The sequence below is a fragment of the Urocampus carinirostris genome, chromosome 20 (assembly GCF_059441175.1).
Source record: "Urocampus carinirostris isolate Australia breed hairy pipefish chromosome 20, RoL_Ucar_1.0, whole genome shotgun sequence".
Taxonomy (NCBI): Eukaryota; Metazoa; Chordata; class Actinopteri; order Syngnathiformes; family Syngnathidae; genus Urocampus; species Urocampus carinirostris.
Genome location: NC_142368.1, coordinates 12,252,149 through 12,269,205, shown reverse-complemented (window position 1 = coordinate 12,269,205; position 17,057 = coordinate 12,252,149). Strand labels below are relative to the sequence as shown.

The following is a 17,057-nucleotide window of genomic DNA, read 5'->3' as shown; positions in this document are numbered from 1 at the left end:
AAACTTCAAGGACCCACTGGAACCCAGGAATACATTGTTTACTTATTGCACTTTTACATTTTATTCATGTCACTCCAAAAATTCAACCAATTTTGTTCCAAAGGTGAGTGTCATTGCTGCATCTTGTTTACAAGTTGTGCTTGTACGTGGAAGCCAAAAGCAAAGACTAACATTATACATGAATGGATACAACTGTGACATCCACCATATAGACATGTGGAATTTTCACTGTGGGCCCAGGAAATAAAATGGAAATGTTCTGGAGAAATACACTAGGCTTTTTTTAGCGGGTATGCCCGAGTTTGCGTTTATCATTCGTCTTTGTACTACAAGTCCCACAGTGCTTTGCGGCATGAAAACGGGGCTGCACGATTTTCGGGGAAAAACGTTACCCCACTTTTTCACAAAATGCAATAAATAGCACTTCAAGCTCATTGAAATAATCGTCTAGTCAACACAATTTTCAAAATAAACGTTTTGTTTTGGGATTCTGCTAACACTGCTCACACGGTGGGTAGCATACCGTGCTGCTAGCAAACTTTGCCTCGTCTTTGAGTTGTGCCGTTACCTTTAATTGGCCAGGGTTGCTATAACCCGACCGGTGTTAATTCTGGTTGGAAAAATTCCATCTCTCAAATAACAAAGCGAGGGGGAAAGGAGCGTGGAACTATGAATCCTTTGGGGGAAACTGTTTTGTTATTAACACAATCACATTAAGTCTCATCGCAATACCGATTAGATTTCAGTATCCCAAATGAGGGAAACTCGCAGTCGGATGAAAATGAAAGTACTATGACCCAACTTGCAATCATTGGGGCACCATCTTCTGTAGTGTGTCTTGGGCAAGTACAGCCTGGTGGCCCCCATCCCCTTCCGTGCCGATTTTTGGGGTAGGGGTTTGCTCCCCCATATGAAACGGTACTGGTTCCCATAGTTGCGGGTAACACGGGAAGCTCGGTCCGACTCAGATATTCATTTTGTTTTTCGACTTATTGTGGAATTTTGTTGCTCCAAAACGTTATCTTACTATTTTTCATTGAACTATCTCATCTCATTAGCCGTACCGCTTATCCTGATTAGGGTCGCGGGGGGGGCTGGAGCCCATCCCAGCCATCTCCGGGCAGTGGGCAGGGGAGACCCTGAACTGGTTGCCGACCTATCGCAGGGCACACGGGGACAGACAACTCACTCGCTCATTCACACCTATGGACAATTTGGACCGGCCAATTCACCTGAAATGCATGTTTTTGGAACGTGGGAGGGAACTGGAGTGCCCGGAGGAAACCCACGCAAGCACGGGGAGAACATACAAACTCCGCACTGGAAGTCTGGAGCTGGATTTGAACCCAAAAACAGGTTCCCATGACATGAACTGTGCCGCACAAGCGCTAACCACTGCGGCGCCGTGCTGCCCTCATTGAACTATATATCTGATAAATTTGAATTTGTCTGTCCGTATTTTGCCTATTTACTTGACATCCTTTTTATCTTATATTTCCCTTTTAAGTCTTATGTTTATTCTGGCATGCCATGTCTATTCTTGTAGTAAATGTTCACTGTTATGGTCAATGACAATAAAGGCTATTTTAATCCTAATTTTTGTTATCAAACAGATATCCAAACTTGAAGTCGGTGCGTGAGCTCATCCTAAAAAGGGGACATACCAAGGTGGGCAGAAAGGCTGTCGCTTTAACGGATAACACCTTAATTGAAGAACACATGGGTACGTTCTCCCCACGCTTCCAGTCTCAAAACTCAAAAACAGGAACTAACGGCCCTCTCGTATCATTTCTTATAGGTAAACACGGCATTATCTGTCTGGAGGACCTGATCCATGAAGTGTACTCGGTCGGCAGCGCCTTCAAGCACGCCACCAACTTCTTGTTGCCCTTTAGGTTGGCGGTGGCCCGTTACGCTGCCCGCGACAAAGCCGGTCTCCTCAAAGACCTCGGAAAGACTGGGTTTCGGGGCACGGACATTAACACCATTATCAGGCAGCTCAACTGAGGGGACCCAAGTTGCGTTTTGCATTTGTACAGATTATATTTGTTCTCTGTTGTTGCCTTGTAAAATATTGAACTCTAAAAATATGAACTGGCTCAGAAATTGCAAGACTGTTTTCAAATGGCTTCTTGTAATTAATACCGTTTTGAAATATGTGCAATGACGTTTGTAATAAAATCGTTAAACACAATTGTGTCAGACTTGAGTGTTGTCAAGAAAGATTATCGTCCATCTCTGCGTCATCATTTTGTGCTTGAGGGGGCAGCTATTTTAGTGCAGCTGGGTCGCTCGATCGCATAAGGTAAAAGATGCACCGCGAAAGATGAAGCCAATTTTACTACCAGGTAAGCGCAAAGTGGAGATTGAAGCGCGTCGTCATGGCAGTCATCCAGCAAAAGCTTGTGCAAAACGCGTCGTGCATGTACCGTGGTCACGACATGTTGCCCTCTACGTAACGATGACGGACGTATGCAAAAATGACGATCTCAGGCGTTTTACCATTTCAGTGTCTCGTCCTGATACCACATAAAACGAAAACATCGTTTTCGCAGACATAAGCACCAAAATGTGCTGTATTTACCGTTAAGATGAGAAGGGCTAGTTTACTAAGTGTACGTGAACGCAGCGTCGCAACACTCGTGGCGTCACCGAGAAGGGGCGGGGGTATATTGTCCGACCGCACTAACCTACCCGACCAGACCTTGACGCCTTACAACCGCGTTTGGCTTCACCGGGGCAGGTAAGAACCTATAAGTTGACATTTTCAACTATTTGTTTCTTGAAATTTGAATCAGGCATAAAATATTCACCTCTGTACATTCGCTTGCTGCGGCGGCGCAAAGTTGGAGTGTACGACAGACAGTACCACGGTATCGTGCTGTCAAATCGCTTTCTTGATTTCACATTCTGTTAATCTTATGAATTTGCCGTCGCGATTTATGTACGCCAAAATATGCATCGGTATCAGATTATGCCGTCATAAACTGCAAGACGAGCACGTGCGGATTAATTAGCCAATGAATGGTAGCATTGACGAGCCGTAGGTAAATGTAGTTCTCTTACTTCATAATACAGGAAATTACGTCACACTGACGTCTACCTGAACTTGACGGAGGTGCCATTGCTGAAAATTTTGGGGCTCAAAGCAGACTAAAAAAAGCCCTGGAATAAGCAAAATGAATATATTTATCTCGATATCTAATTAAAAAGATATATACCCATATTTTATATCTCAACTGCTTTGCTCAATGTTGCTGCTCATGTCATTCCACTATTTAAATTGACCTATTGATTTACAAGCACTATCTTGTAAATATTGCCTATCCATCCTAATATTCGTTTTTATCCTATATATTTCTTTCATGACAAGTGCCACGTCTAATCTTGTAATCAATGTTCATTCCGTTGCTAACAATGACAATAAAGAAAATTCTAATTCGAAAATTCAGGGAGGGAAATGATTTGTGAAATTCCATTGGATGTGTATCTGATGAAAGTACCGTATTTTCCGCACTATAGGGCGCACCGCCAAAAAATAGTTTTTGGTCCTATATCTTCCATACATAAGGCGCACCGGATTATAAGGCGCTACAATGGGAACGTCGACAAAACAGATAGTTCAGTCAAACTTATTACCCCCTTAACATTCCGAAAGCTTGCAAAGAAGCAAATACGTGTCGTAGACACGTGCGGATGCGGTGTCCGTACGATGTCACTCAAATACATCGTTCCAAATATCATTCGGAAGGTTAAAGTCTTGGGATTCAAGAAATGCCAACCATTCCTTAGTTTCTATTTTCTTTTTCGCTCGCAACTTTACTGTGCAAATGACAATAAACACTTGGAATTGAGTTTAATTTAAAAAAAGACCCATCACAGAAACATCGATATCACTCTGAAACAAGATACTGGGAAAATATATAGCGGGAGTAGCTCACCAAAGTCGTTGCGTTCAATAATAATGTGCAACCATGGTCCTCTTATATCCGTGAGTGTAGTAAAACCAGGAGAGTAAAATATTTACAAACACAGAATGGTAAAACATGTTTCCTCTATGCCGTAGACAACCAAACTTGCTATTCACATTCATCTTTTTCGGCCAATTGCAGGCTTTGTTTTGTCCCTTTAGCCTATGTAAGCCCCTAAATGATAAAAAGGATCCGCCCCCTTTACCTCCGAATAACTTTAGCCAATAGTGATCGATTCAAATGATGATTGAGACATTGGCCGGGAAATGAAACGCCGGCATATGTATCCCAGCATACACCGCGGACCACATCGCCTACGAGGAAAAATCTAGTCGGCGGCTGCTTGCCTTTGTTGTGAGACCTTGCGACTTAACATTGATCCATATATAAGGCGCACTGTATTATAAGGCACGTGGTCAGTTTTTGAAAAAAATTAAGGCTTTTAGGTGCGCCTTATAGTGCGGAAAATACGGTAACAATGATTTCTTTAGTATAGATGTGTTGCTGAAATGACCATATTCCCCCAAATAGGTCTTGCCTGTATCCTTTTTTCCTCTTCAAATGATGACTCTGTCATCAAATGTCAATATCCTTTAGTTGTCATGTTGACAGACGGTGTCCTTTTTGTCCCAGTGCAAAGGCAGTCCAGGAGCTCATTTGTTTAATGTGTGCTCAACTTTCTAAGGCGGTTTTGTCAAGAACATTGTTATTTATATCAATCAAAAAAACCTGATAATAGTTTGAGGGGAGAAAAAGTTGTATTTGATTTGAGGAACAGGTTTTACTGAACTGTCATTAAACAAATGGTAGGTGAAGGTTTGATGAAGGTTATTTTGGAGCAAGTCGGCCATTCCGACCTTTCTTGCTATCTACCGTTTGTCACAAATACTTTTTCTGTACAATCGTGATAAGAAACTCCAGCAAGGATTATTTGCCTCAAGAAGTTTCAACACGTGTCACGTTATGTCTCACTTATGTCTATTGCACTAATGTACGGATTGGCCGTGTCGGTTTTATGAATGCGAGTGGAAACGTGAGACGCGAAACGTTCGCTTTTGTCCAAGGTTCAACTCCAAGGTTTAATGGATGTGGAAATGATCGGTTGACAGTGTGGCAAAGAGGAAAAATAAAAGTGGGGCCTGTTTTCAGCAAGCATGGTGCGTTTTGTCATTGGTTGACCTCTGATTTTTTTACAAAAAGTGTACTCACACTTTTTCAGCTACTTAAAAATGAGCAAGTCAAATGATCTATCCATCACGCAAACCGCAAAACATCGAATTGTTTTGGAATGCTTTGAGGATTCTTTTTTACATTCTTTGATTAAACTAATTCCAAAAAATGAAAATTCAGAGGCAGTTTTCATTGAAACCATATCCCTAATTTGTGTCATTGAATGCTGACAATATTTCTCAATGCAAGCCTAAATAAATCAAATTACTCAAAATACAACAGTCATACTAAAAAGTGTTAAGTCCCTGTTTTTAACTAAATAATAACGAACACTGTAATGCTAACTTGCTGCATTTAACCACTAATTGGCTGTGTGTCCCTGCAAATACAGAACACTGAATAGTTTCCCTTGTTTTACCAGTACTGTGCCTGGGATCCACCAGTAGATAGCGATCTACCTTAAGAGCACCCCTGTTTTACAACAGTTACGTGTTATTATTCTTGAAAATATAGAGTAGTATTTGCATATAAAAATATCAACTTTAGCATGCCGTTCCCCATTTATGATGAAACAAGTTCATGCCGTTTTCTCATGACCATGTAAGCTGCAGCCCAGCACAGCCCAATTTGGGTCAAAAAGTGATGTTTGTGAACTCTGGACTTACTAACGTTGCTCAATTTGAAGCCATACAAACATGTGCACGCTCATTTGGTGTACCGGGGGCTCTTTAGGGCAGCACACAAGGCGTGTTTTTCTTTCTTTGATGAAAAAGACAATGTGCGATGTCTCACCTGGGCTTCACCTGGTGTTCCATTTGCAGCCAAGCAGTGATTGTTGCATGCGGAGGGGATGTGGGTTGCCTAGGAGAGCAGACCTTCAAACAAGAATGGAAGAAGGTTATACAATCTTCTCCTAGGTTTAAATGTGTTTTTTAAAGACACTTAAACCCTTTTGGAAATTGCAATTTTGCACGTGTATGTTTTATAAATCTCAGTTTCCACTACCTTGAGAGAAATTGGACAGATTGCGTATCGTTTATGCATCAACAACTTCAACATTGAATGAGTTCGACAATGACCGCAAAATGTTTATATCAATAGAACGATTCAAATATTATATACCACCCGTATTTTTTATAAAAATGCTTAAGAGGATTAAATGTTACAGGACTTATAGCATTATAATTGCAGGCCACTTATGTCATTTACTTTTTTGTTCTCCTTTTTGTGGGTATGGGTGTGTTTTCTTGTTTTGATTTTTAATACATCTTTCTCGCAAGAATTATTGTAATAGGGTAGGCAGTTAAAAGCTTTTGCTCTAGACTACTGTATTATATCACTGTACCAGACATCTCTTGTATGCAAATATTTTGTTGTTTTCTTCCTTTGTTTGGTGGTTAATGTTTCAGTTTTGTGCTGTGTCCAAATAAAAAGCCACCAACAAACGCCGTTAGCAATGAAGAGAATTGCATTTCAAAGCTTGCATTTTTGGTCGTTTTTATCTAGGAGCCAAGGTCGTTTATGTTCATCAATAAAAAAATTGTCGCGTATCACTATTTAAATATTATTTTTCAAAGAGGCCAGTGATTTTAAGAATAAAACTATTTGAACAAATTTTCCAGGTAAATATCAAGCCGGCGTCCACATTCTTTGACCACCTCACGTCAAATCTGGTGCAACCTGACCTTTATACACTGTTTTACATATCCATGAATTTTCTGTCAATGTGCTACAGACAAGCAGCTTTTACAATCCATACATTATACAGGAACTGGGTAGATGTTTATGAACAGATTTCTTGTTTTGTGGAGCAAGATTGTGGCCAAAAATGAAAAAAAACCAAAAACTAAATTATCCATACATGATAGGTTAACTGGATACATGTTCATGAACAAGATGGTTTTGTTTTATTTTGCAGTATTTTTTTGTTGAAAAATAAATGTATATTAAAAATGTACTTACCGGTACATTGGATTCATAGCTGCTCATTTGTTTTTGTGTTTGGTCACATGACGTTCCGCATGAAGCAGATTTTCTGAGTTTTTGTTGCAGTTTTCAAAGGCTATTTCAAGTCAAAGGTGCAAGTTTTTTTGATGCAAATGATTTACCAGGTACAAGTTGCCAGGCAATGGCAGGGCACACAAAGATGAGCCATGCAAATGCTCATCTACAGCTCAGAATGAAGTATTGAAGGACCGTGTGAATTTTCTGGCGTGCATCCTTAAAGGTCAGCAAGTAAGGATGTTGCCATCTGACACGCCTTCCCTCCCTGACACTTTTAAGAGCGATCTCCCCTGTTGCGTTTCCACAGTGTGAAATCTGGGAACGTGTCAAGTTGGATTCTTACATAAATACAAAGAGAGGTTGGCTTTTGTTTTGCAAAGAGATCACATTAGTGTTGATTCCGAATTTCATGCTCTGTGTGGGGTGAGGGTGACTACATGCCGTTGCAAAGGCTGCAAAAAAGACAATTTGTTTACATTTTAACTTTATAAAGACAGCTGTCTTTTCCAGACCTAAAAACCCCAAATTTGTTCGAAATTTGAAAGTGCACCTTATAACCCGGTCAACCTTAGATACCGCAAAATATGGTGAATAAGATTGGAAATGCATCGTTAATGCACGAGGTTTTACGGTATACTATCGTATTTGTGGAATGACAAATCCAAAAACCGCACCCATCGTATTCACATCGTGAATCGAACCCTGGTCACGCCAGTGAGAGCACCGGCACTTAACCACTAAACCTCTAGTGGTATAGATGACATACAAAGAGGTGTTGGATTTGATCTCATCACACTATTTTCACTCACAGTGCCAGAAATGAATGTTATAGAGAAAAGGGAAACAGAATCTTTGTCATGAAAGATATAAATGGAAAGTCCGATTCATCATCAGATATACCAGGCAGTTGTTTTCCTCGAGATTATCTACAATTGTTTTTTTTTTGTTCCTTTTTTATTTTCTGTCTTTGTCTCTTTAGTATCTGGAGTTGTTTTTTGTGCTCATTTATATCTTTCAGGACCACTGTCTGTTTTTTCCATTCTCTAACATTTGTTCTAGCCCCCGTGGGTTAAAATTGTGTGATGACGAGATGAAATCGAATGCCTTTTTGTATGTTATCTGTATCCATAGTGGTCTTGGTGTTAGGTTTCTGTGTTTTCACCGCTGCAACCTGAGTTTGATTCCTGTTGCTTGCAATGTTTTGCAATTTTAGTCAGTGACGTTTTTCAATTGATCAGTTATGGCACTAATATGTACAGTAAGTGTAAAAAATGAGTTGCCTTCTAATCCGGTGTGCCCTACGTGCGGAAAATACAGTACTTTTAGCTTCTCAAAACGGTTGCCTACGCGAAGCTCACCTGTGATGCCACTTGACAGCAGCTCAATCCAACTGAATTTTTGTGCCGGCAGGCGTGAGGATGCGGCATCCGTGACATCTCCATCGTCCCCAAAGGCCTCGTGAAACATCTCCAGAACATCGGCAGCAGGTGCGTTCTCGGGCGTGGCCATGGCGGGCGTGGTCCAGATGCACTTCAGCACAGTGGACTATGTCATCTTCGTCCTGCTGCTGGTGGCCTCGGCCGGGATCGGCCTCTACTACGCCTTCAGTGGCGGACGCCAGCGCACCACGCAGGTCAGCTCTGTAAGCCCCACCCGGTTCAGGCGTCACCATGCTGACGACGAGCGTTCCTTGCCGCAGGAGTTCCTGATGGCGGACCGCTCCATGAGCTGGCTGCCCGTTTCCCTGTCGCTGCTGGCCACCTTCCAGTCGGCCGTGGCCATTTTGGGGGCACCGTCGGAGGTGTACACCTTCGGGACACAGTATTGGTTCCTGGGATGCTCCTACTTCTTGGGCCTGCTCATCCCAGCGCATGTCTTCATCCCTGTCTTCTACCGGCTAAGGCTCAGCAGCGCCTATGAGGTACGGTCGCCCTGAAACCAAAGACCAGGTCTGAAAAATGGAATTTGGGTTTTAAAATTGAAATATTTTGCTTTTGTTTATCCATTACATTCATGTCAGCTGAATATTCATTTGTTGCAGAATTGCATAATGTGACCTTCCCTCTTATCTTTATTGCCCCTTTGTCTCCTCTCTCTTGTGTTTGTCTGATAATCTCAGAGGTCATCCTTCTTCCTATCAGTTCTCTTGCTACTTTATATCATGCGCAAACAATCCGCAAGAAAATAAATATCGCCCTTCAGGATTTTTTGTCCTCAAATTGAAGGACATTAAACTGCCATTTTCTATTTAGTGATGTGCAAGTTCATCCCGTTGCAGATAATGACTCTGAGATTATCTACTATTGTTTTTTTTTTTTGTTCCTTTTTTATTTTCTGTCTTTGTCTCTTCAGTATCTGGAGTTGCGCTTCAACAAGACGGTGCGCATATGTGGGACCGTGACCTTCATCTTTCAGATGGTAACTTCAACTTTGTCTTCCTGCCCCAGTTGCTTGCTTTTGGATTTCTATTATATAGATTGACTGGTGGGCAGCACGGCGGCGCAGTGGTTAGCGCGTGTGCGGCACAGTTCTGAGGTCGTGGGAACCTCCTGAGTGGGTTCAAATCCAGCTCCCGGCCTTACTGTGCGGAGTTTGTATGTTCTCCCTGTGCTTGCGTGGGTTTCCTCCGGGCACTCCGGTTTCCTCCCACATTCCAAAAACATGCATTTCAGGTGAATTGGCCGGTCCAAATTGTCCCTAGGTGTGACTGAACGAGTGAGTTGTCTGTCCCCGTGTGCCCTGCGATTGGCTGGCAACCAGTCCAGGGTGTCCCCTGTCCACTGCACGATGATCGCTGGGATGGGCTCCAGCATCCCCGCGACCCTACTGAGGATAAGCGGTTCAGCTGATGAGATGAGATTGACTGGTCACTAAATAGCGGCAAGGCTGCTAAATGCTTATCACGTCGGCCCCATGGTTCTAAGGTCCCGGGTTCAACTGCAGCTACCAGTCTCCCTGTGCAGAGTTTTGCGTGGATTTTCTCCAGTCACTCTTGTTTTTTCCACATGAACAAAACATGGCAGGTTGATTGGCAGGTCCAAAATGTCCTTAAAGTATGAGTGTGCATGTGACTGGTTGTCTGTCTATGTTGGCTGGCCACCTGTTAGGGGTGTCTCCTGCCCACAGACCAAAGACTGCTGGGATTGGCACCAGCTCCCCCGCGACCCTTGTGTAGCTAAGCGGTGCAGAACATGGATGGAGGGTCACCAAATTGTTGTGCAATGCAATTAGCTGTTTAACACAAAATTCAAATTGTGATTGTGTGCATCTGTTGCTAACCTGGAATCTCTCTATAGGTGATCTACATGGGGGTGGTCCTCTACGCTCCAGCTTTAGCACTTAACGCAGGTGAGATGAAAAAGGAAAAAGTTTGGAAAGCAGAGATGGCATGCTGTTTGTTTGCAGTGACTGGCTTTGACCTCTGGGGGGCGGTGCTGGCCATGGGACTGGTGTGCACGCTCTACACCGCGCTGGTGAGTTAGATGTTGTTTGTCATAATTGAGGATTTTTTTACATGATTTCTTCTACGGCATGAAGTGTTTTATGCTGTAAGCCTGTGCCCCATGACGTTGCGGTGTCGTTCAGGGCGGCCTGAAGGCGGTGATGTGGACGGACGTGTTCCAGACGGTGGTGATGTTCGCCGGGCAGCTGGCGGTGATCATTGTGGGCGCCAGGCAAGCGGGCGGCATCAGCGAAGTGTGGAGGAAAGCGGTCAACGGCAGTCGCATCGCCGGCCTGGAGTGAGCTTTTCTCGGACGGCAAACGCCCCTCGAGTCGCTTTCCGACTATGACGGTTTTTTCCCCTGTTTGGTTCGACAGCCTGAACCCGGACCCGCTGGAGCGTCACACTTTCTGGACCTTGGGGGTGGGCGGGGTCTTCCTGATGCTGGCCCTGTATGGCGTCAACCAAGCCCAAGTGCAGCGCTATCTCAGCTCGCGTACTGAGAAAGAGGCCATCATGTGAGTAGAGTCGCGGGCGGCATCACAGCAAGGTTTTCTGTTGTTGTTTTTGTCCTGACCTGTTTGTTCTGTGCCAGGTCATGCTACGTGGTCTTTCCCTGCCAGCAGATCGTCCTGTGCTTGGGCTGCCTGATGGGGTTGGTGATGTTCGCCCGCTACGGGGAGGATAGCCCCCTGGACAAAGGCTACGTCACCAGCAACGATCAGGTCAGTTAACACCGTTTTCCTCACGTGTGTGGGCGGAACCAAGCTGACTTTTACTTTTGACCTGGAAGATGGTGTTGTACTTTGTGATGGATGTTTTCAAGGACCTGCCCGGCCTAGCAGGCCTTTTTGTAGCCTGTCTTTTCAGCGGCGCCCTCAGGTGAGCAACAAAACTTTTTCAGACTCACAAAATACTTGAGTTGTATGAAAATGTTGAACATTTCGTTGCTGCCCCCAGCACAATCTCCTCAGCCTTCAACTCGCTAGCAACAGTAACCATGGAGGACCTGATCAAGCCTCACTTTCCCGACATGACTGAATCGAAAGCCACGCTGCTGTCCAAGGGCCTCGGTGGGTCCTTTGCTCCGTTGTGGGGAGGATCATCCTGTAGTTGGTGTGAAAATGTTGCCGTGTGTTCTCTGCAGCACTCGGCTACGGTTTGGTCTGCCTGGGAATGGCCTACCTGGCCTCTATCATGGGGTCAGTCCTGCAGGTAACAAAGATTTACACTTTTCTCATTTCTGGGCACCATGACGCCTAAGACCACCTGAGTAGCCCACAGACTGGTTCTGAATATATATCATTATGACTTAAGACATTTGATTTCTAACTGACATGATGTTTTTTGGTTGTTTGAGCCTATTTTAACCTATAATAATTCCGACCTCATAATAAATTTAGTAATAACACAGTGACAACATGGTGATATTTTATTTTAGGAATTTATATCAAACTGGTCGCGCTTCGTAATAATCAGTAACACAAAAGTAGCTCTATGGTTCAAAAAGCTTTGTGACCCCTGTGCTAAAGGAGGGTAAAATAATTAGAACGCCACATTTTTGTTTCCCAATCATTCCCTTGTTGATCGTGTCCTGAATCAGTACAGTAGAGCAATATTTCAGAAAGATTATTTTAAAAATCATAATTTAGCATTAAATATGTTATTGGTTTTAAAAACTTAAAAAAGCTTTTTTTAACAAATACTTGAGCGTGTAAATTGGGTTTTTGTCAAGTCAGATTTCTTTGTGACGCCCTTAATCACAAAATGTCTCAAAGGACTGAACGTGTTACAATGACAACATCCCCTGATCTGAAACCAAAGTGTGGGCAAGGAAAAACTCAAAACCTCAGCACGAGGGAAATAAGAAACATTGAGAAGGGGCCTCTCAAGTGGTAATGCTGTTTCCAGGATGACCAAGCCAAATAGATTTTGCATTTGGTAACCATACAATGTCTAAAATTGTCCAAAATTGTCTTTGGTTTCAAAGTACAATAGAGTATTTAATAAATCCATACAGTGTTCTATTTTGTCGCTTTTGACTGTAGCAGGACTTTTTTGGATCGAACCCCCACATAAAAAAAAAAAACGGGGATTACTCTTGCTGCTAATGCGAACACAAGCTGTGACTGACGCCTTTGTTTTTGTGGTCGTCCCTCAGGCAGCTTTAAGCATCTTCGGCATGGTGGGCGGGCCCCTGCTGGGTCTCTTCTGCCTGGGAATGTTCTTCCCATGGGCAAACTCTGTTGTAAGTGCGCTTTTTGACCAAGTTGCTTGCACGACTTCTCTGTGACATGATTACACGTGGTCAGGGAGCCTTGGCGGGTCTGGCGGCAGGTCTGGCAATGGCCTTTTGGATCGGTATCGGCAATTTTGTGGCGAGGATGCCGGCCCCGGCCCCCGTCACGCCTCCCCCTTTCGAAAACGTGACGCTTGCCGCGGTGACGTCGCTGGTCAACGCCACCGCTAAGCCTCGGTATGATCGGATGAAAGTGCGGCGGGAGAAAGGTTTACCTTCTGATTCTATTTCATTTTTTCTTGGTGTTTGCTTTCAGGCCGACGGGCGTGGCAGCGCTCTATTCTTTGTCCTACATGTGGTACAGCGCTCACAATTCCACCACCGTGGTCGTGGTGGGACTGCTGGTCAGCCTGCTGACAGGTCAAAATGGCATTTCTTGAGAGGGTTTCGGTTTCAAGATTATTATATTCGGCAGCGGTTGCAAATTGTGTAGAAAAAAGGAATAAGGATCTCCAACATAGAAACTGAAACACACTCACATACTACTTTTAATACACACAAAATTCTTCTAAATAACGATGACAGATACTTTTAGACATCAATTTCAATCTCAATCTTCTAAAGTATCTTGAAATGTATATTTTTATGTATACAGGGACCCGACGTACGCACTTGATCATTTTTTTGAAAGGTCGAACTCATTTGTGGTGCATTTTAAAAGTACTCCGAAATATTTTGCCGGTTTATTGAAAGTCTAAAACTTTCAATTTCAGGACCAATGAAGGAGAAGCAATTGACCCCAGGAACGGTGTATCCAGTTTTGGGGAACCTGCTCTTCTTTTTGCCTGAGCGCTACAAAGAGAAGCTCTGCTGCGTCACTCCTCTAGCGCAAAAGGTGCCAATTGAGTCCGTCTTATCTCATAGTTCTGGATGGACGATGGGGCCAGATTGTGGATTTAGTGAGGAGGGAAACACTGAAATCGACTCACTCAATGAACAAGAACCAGTTAAGGTTGAGTAGAATTTGTGAAACTGGTTCAGCAGGAGCTTGAGCGTAATTTAAGTTTTTTACAACTTTAAATCAGCTATCAAAGATGCTGTTTACCTGGGTTAGCAGCGAGCTTGCAGGATTTTTGTGCATCACAACAAACGTGGAGCAGAGGACGACAGCACAATAAAGCAAAAACCCCGGACGGGCATCTGGAAGGCGATTTTGGTCTGAATAAATCAATAAATAAATAAGTCCACCAAGTAAATAAGGTTAATAGGTAATTAGCACCAGTAGCAATGAGATTGTATGATGAAACAACCTTTCAGTCATTAAAGTAAACCTGAGATTTTGTTCTAAATAGATCCGTAAATAAGTCAACAAGTACACTAAATAATGAAGTAAGGCTAAGTGGTTAGTAAGGTTGGTAAATATCACATGTTGCGTTGTGATTTCAACAAATAGAGAACATTGAATGATAAAATAACCTTTTACACAATAAATTGAACTTTGTTTGTTACTGTTTTTGTTTACTAACTCATTTGAAATCATTGAAAATTTAGTGAAACTGAAAAATAAAGAGATGAAGTCCGTTTTTAGCCACATTAGCATTAGCACGTTAGCTAACAAAATACAGCTGGGTTGTTATATCTTTCATTTTTGAGGGGAGTTAAATTATTCAAATGTTGTCAAAATCAATATTGTACAGCTTTTACATGTTTAATTCAAGAGTAAACTTACAAGTGAAGAATTGAAGAAAAGAGCAGTCGAATGAATGGCTGGCTAGCTTTCTTTCTAGCACTTCCTGGTTACCTGTATCATGTGATGAAGCTGGGCCAATCACCGATGAGAACACATGGAAACCTTCATTGCATTAACTAATACAGCTAACTTGTAAAATGTCGAATTCTTTATGAAAATCATTCAAAAGATGAAAAATTGAAGAACTTGTAAACATGAAATTAAAAGGTAATCTTACAGAAAAAGCAGTTTTCAGGGATGGAATATTATACAAGTGGTTAGCTAGTTAGCTAGCTTTTTCCCTAGCACTTTGTATTTGCCTTCCGAAAATAAAACTGTTTAAATCAACAAATTTCAGATCGATAGATTTAGAAAAGAATCCCTCTTTAAATTAATATTTAATGGAGTATTGCGAGATGACACATTTAGAAAATATTTACTCTTTAACCAATTCATTTTTAGACTATTGAGGGACAATTTCAATAATTGACCAAAAAAAAAACGAATTTTGAAAGAACGTTGTTTTTACATGATGGTGACACAATTGTTTTATTTAAAAAAAGAAAAAAAGAAACAATCACAGGATTTCAAGACTATAAGGGGGCATTGGTATTATTTAGCGTCTTCTAATTTAAAAAAAAAAGTCATTATAATGTTTTCTTTATTTTATATACGACGAGCCTCAGCTACATGGAACTGACATTATTGTCTGTCATCTAGTTGCTTCAGGCACCCCTTTTCTTTTTACCTTTTTTCTTTTTTTCCCCTGTATTTCTTTTTTCTTCTTTTTTCCTTGCTTTTTTAATCCTCGTCTCAATTTTCCCTTTTCTTCCTTTATCTTTTCTTTTTTTCCCACTTTTATTATTTTATTCCATTTTCTTATATTTTTCTTTCATATTTCCTTATTTTCATTTACTTTTTTGTGTGCTTTTTTTTCTTTTGGTCTTGTTTTCTCCAATCATTTTTTTATTATCTTGTTTTTTCCCTTTTTTTTTTCCCAATTTTCCTTTCTTTTATTCTTTTATGTTTCCTTTTTTCTGTTTTCTTTTCTTTGTTTTTATTTTAAAATTTTTGCAGTTTCTTTTTTTTCTTTTCTTTCTTCATTTTTCTTTTCTTTCTTTATTTTAATTTTTCTTTTCATTTTAATTTTTATTTGTTTTTTTCTTTTTTGCCCTCTCTCCCTTTTTCTTGCTTTTATCTTATTCTTCTATTCTTTCCCTTTTCTTCCTTTTAGCTTTCTTTTCTTTCCATTTATTTCCTATTTACCTTTTTCTTTTTCCTTTTCTCAATTCTTGTTAGCCTTTTGTACTTTCGTTCTTTTTTCCCCATCTTTTTTCGTAGAAGGCCGAGCTAAAAGAAAAGACTTTGATTCTCGGTAGTCTGTATTCCTTGTGCTTTTTTTTTTAGCCCTCATTTTTGGTTGCGTGACACAATACAGCGACATCTAGCACTCTAATAATACACACTGTCTCTTTAAAGAAAAATGCATGATAAAAGAACATTAGGGTAGAGAGGTCCTATCTCCAAGGTAATTGTGTTTGTGTTTCGGGCAGCAACCGACCGAGACCAGCGCGCCAACCTACGAGCAGGCCAAGAAGAGCGCTAACGGCGCCACCTACTGCAAAGAAGACACGGTCAGCGAGGACAAAGAAATGGAAAGCGACGGCCCGAGGACGGAAGACGACGAAGAGAGTCGCTTAGCGCTCCCTTCCTGCAAGCTGAGCGAAAGGCGGGCAGAAGAAACGGCGCTCTGAAAGGGGTCTCGTTTGTATCTCTCGTTCGTATCTCTCCTTTCTTTCGCGTCTCGAAAAAGCGGACGGGGTTTTCCTTTCCTCCCTCCCTTGTTTTTGGCCGCACAAGTGTTTTGTTTTATTTTCAAGACTTTTTCTCGAATTATAAACGTCTCTGTGAGAGAAAAATGACACTAAGGGGGCGAAACGCAGCCTGTTTTGTTGTGCTGTGCCGTCCGTTAGACGACATTCGTTGATGTCGGATGTTTTCATCTCGTTCGTTGAATCGTTTCGTTTTGGCTGTTTATTCAAAAGAGCTCGCCCGTGTGCAGAAGGGTTTTTTTTTTTGTGGCGAGCAGACTTGCCTCCCCCATCTCAGCTGGGTTATCCCGGATGAGAAGAAAAAAATTGAACATGATACTAACAAGCAAAACTATTGCTACTCAAAAGCACATATAATCCGTTTGATTCAATAACTTATTTTTTATTGATGAATCAAATATTTGTTACGGTGCAATCAAATTGAAGGCCACATCTAACACAGATACCAATAGGCCGATGCAAAGGAACACGATGCAGAAGAAATTCATATTCTTCTCATAAACCAATCAAGATGGATTTTCAGAATAATCCCAGAAAATGTGCCAATGGAAAACTCCTTTTGCAAAGCTATACACAAGGTTTACACAGATTTTGCTTTCCGGGTTTTATATTTAATGAATGCATTTTCCCCAAACGATGTGTACGGAGGGAGGAGCAAAACTGTCAGAAG

General features: G+C 41.8%; 2 protein-coding genes and 1 long non-coding RNA gene across 4 annotated transcripts in view; 2 read left to right on the top strand and 1 right to left on the bottom strand.

Moving 5' to 3' along the window:
• The window catches only part of rpl7l1 (ribosomal protein L7-like 1), a 6,781-nt gene extending 4,587 nt beyond the window's left edge, over positions 1-2,194 (top strand). The window contains exons 5-6 of the mRNA XM_088324455.1: positions 1,614-1,723; positions 1,799-2,194. Coding sequence (XP_088180581.1) covers positions 1,614-1,723; positions 1,799-2,007 — 319 coding nt within the window. The 3' untranslated portion in view covers positions 2,008-2,194. The remainder of the gene's footprint in view (positions 1-1,613; positions 1,724-1,798) is intronic.
• Positions 1-2,976, bottom strand: part of LOC148346264 (uncharacterized) — a 26,379-nt gene extending 23,403 nt beyond the window's left edge. Inside the window, exon 1 of the long non-coding RNA XR_015848207.1 lies at positions 2,814-2,976. This is a non-coding gene — a long non-coding RNA (uncharacterized LOC148346264). The remainder of the gene's footprint in view (positions 1-2,813) is intronic.
• On the top strand, positions 2,264-17,057 carry slc5a6a (solute carrier family 5 member 6a). Of its 2 annotated transcripts, none has more exons than XM_088324443.1 (17): positions 2,264-2,348; positions 8,556-8,778; positions 8,845-9,066; positions 9,498-9,563; positions 10,442-10,493; positions 10,551-10,618; positions 10,731-10,885; positions 10,965-11,105; positions 11,183-11,312; positions 11,381-11,469; positions 11,548-11,660; positions 11,735-11,802; positions 12,749-12,835; positions 12,900-13,063; positions 13,143-13,246; positions 13,600-13,721; positions 16,109-17,057. In XM_088324443.1, exons 2-17 carry the CDS (start codon positions 8,653-8,655, stop codon positions 16,307-16,309), a joined length of 1,908 nt encoding a protein of 635 aa, XP_088180569.1. In that variant the 5' UTR covers positions 2,264-2,348; positions 8,556-8,652; the 3' UTR covers positions 16,310-17,057. The 2 variants fall into 2 exon arrangements, with proteins under 2 accessions (XP_088180569.1, XP_088180568.1); XM_088324442.1 differs by lacking the exon at positions 2,264-2,348 and adding an exon at positions 2,544-2,743.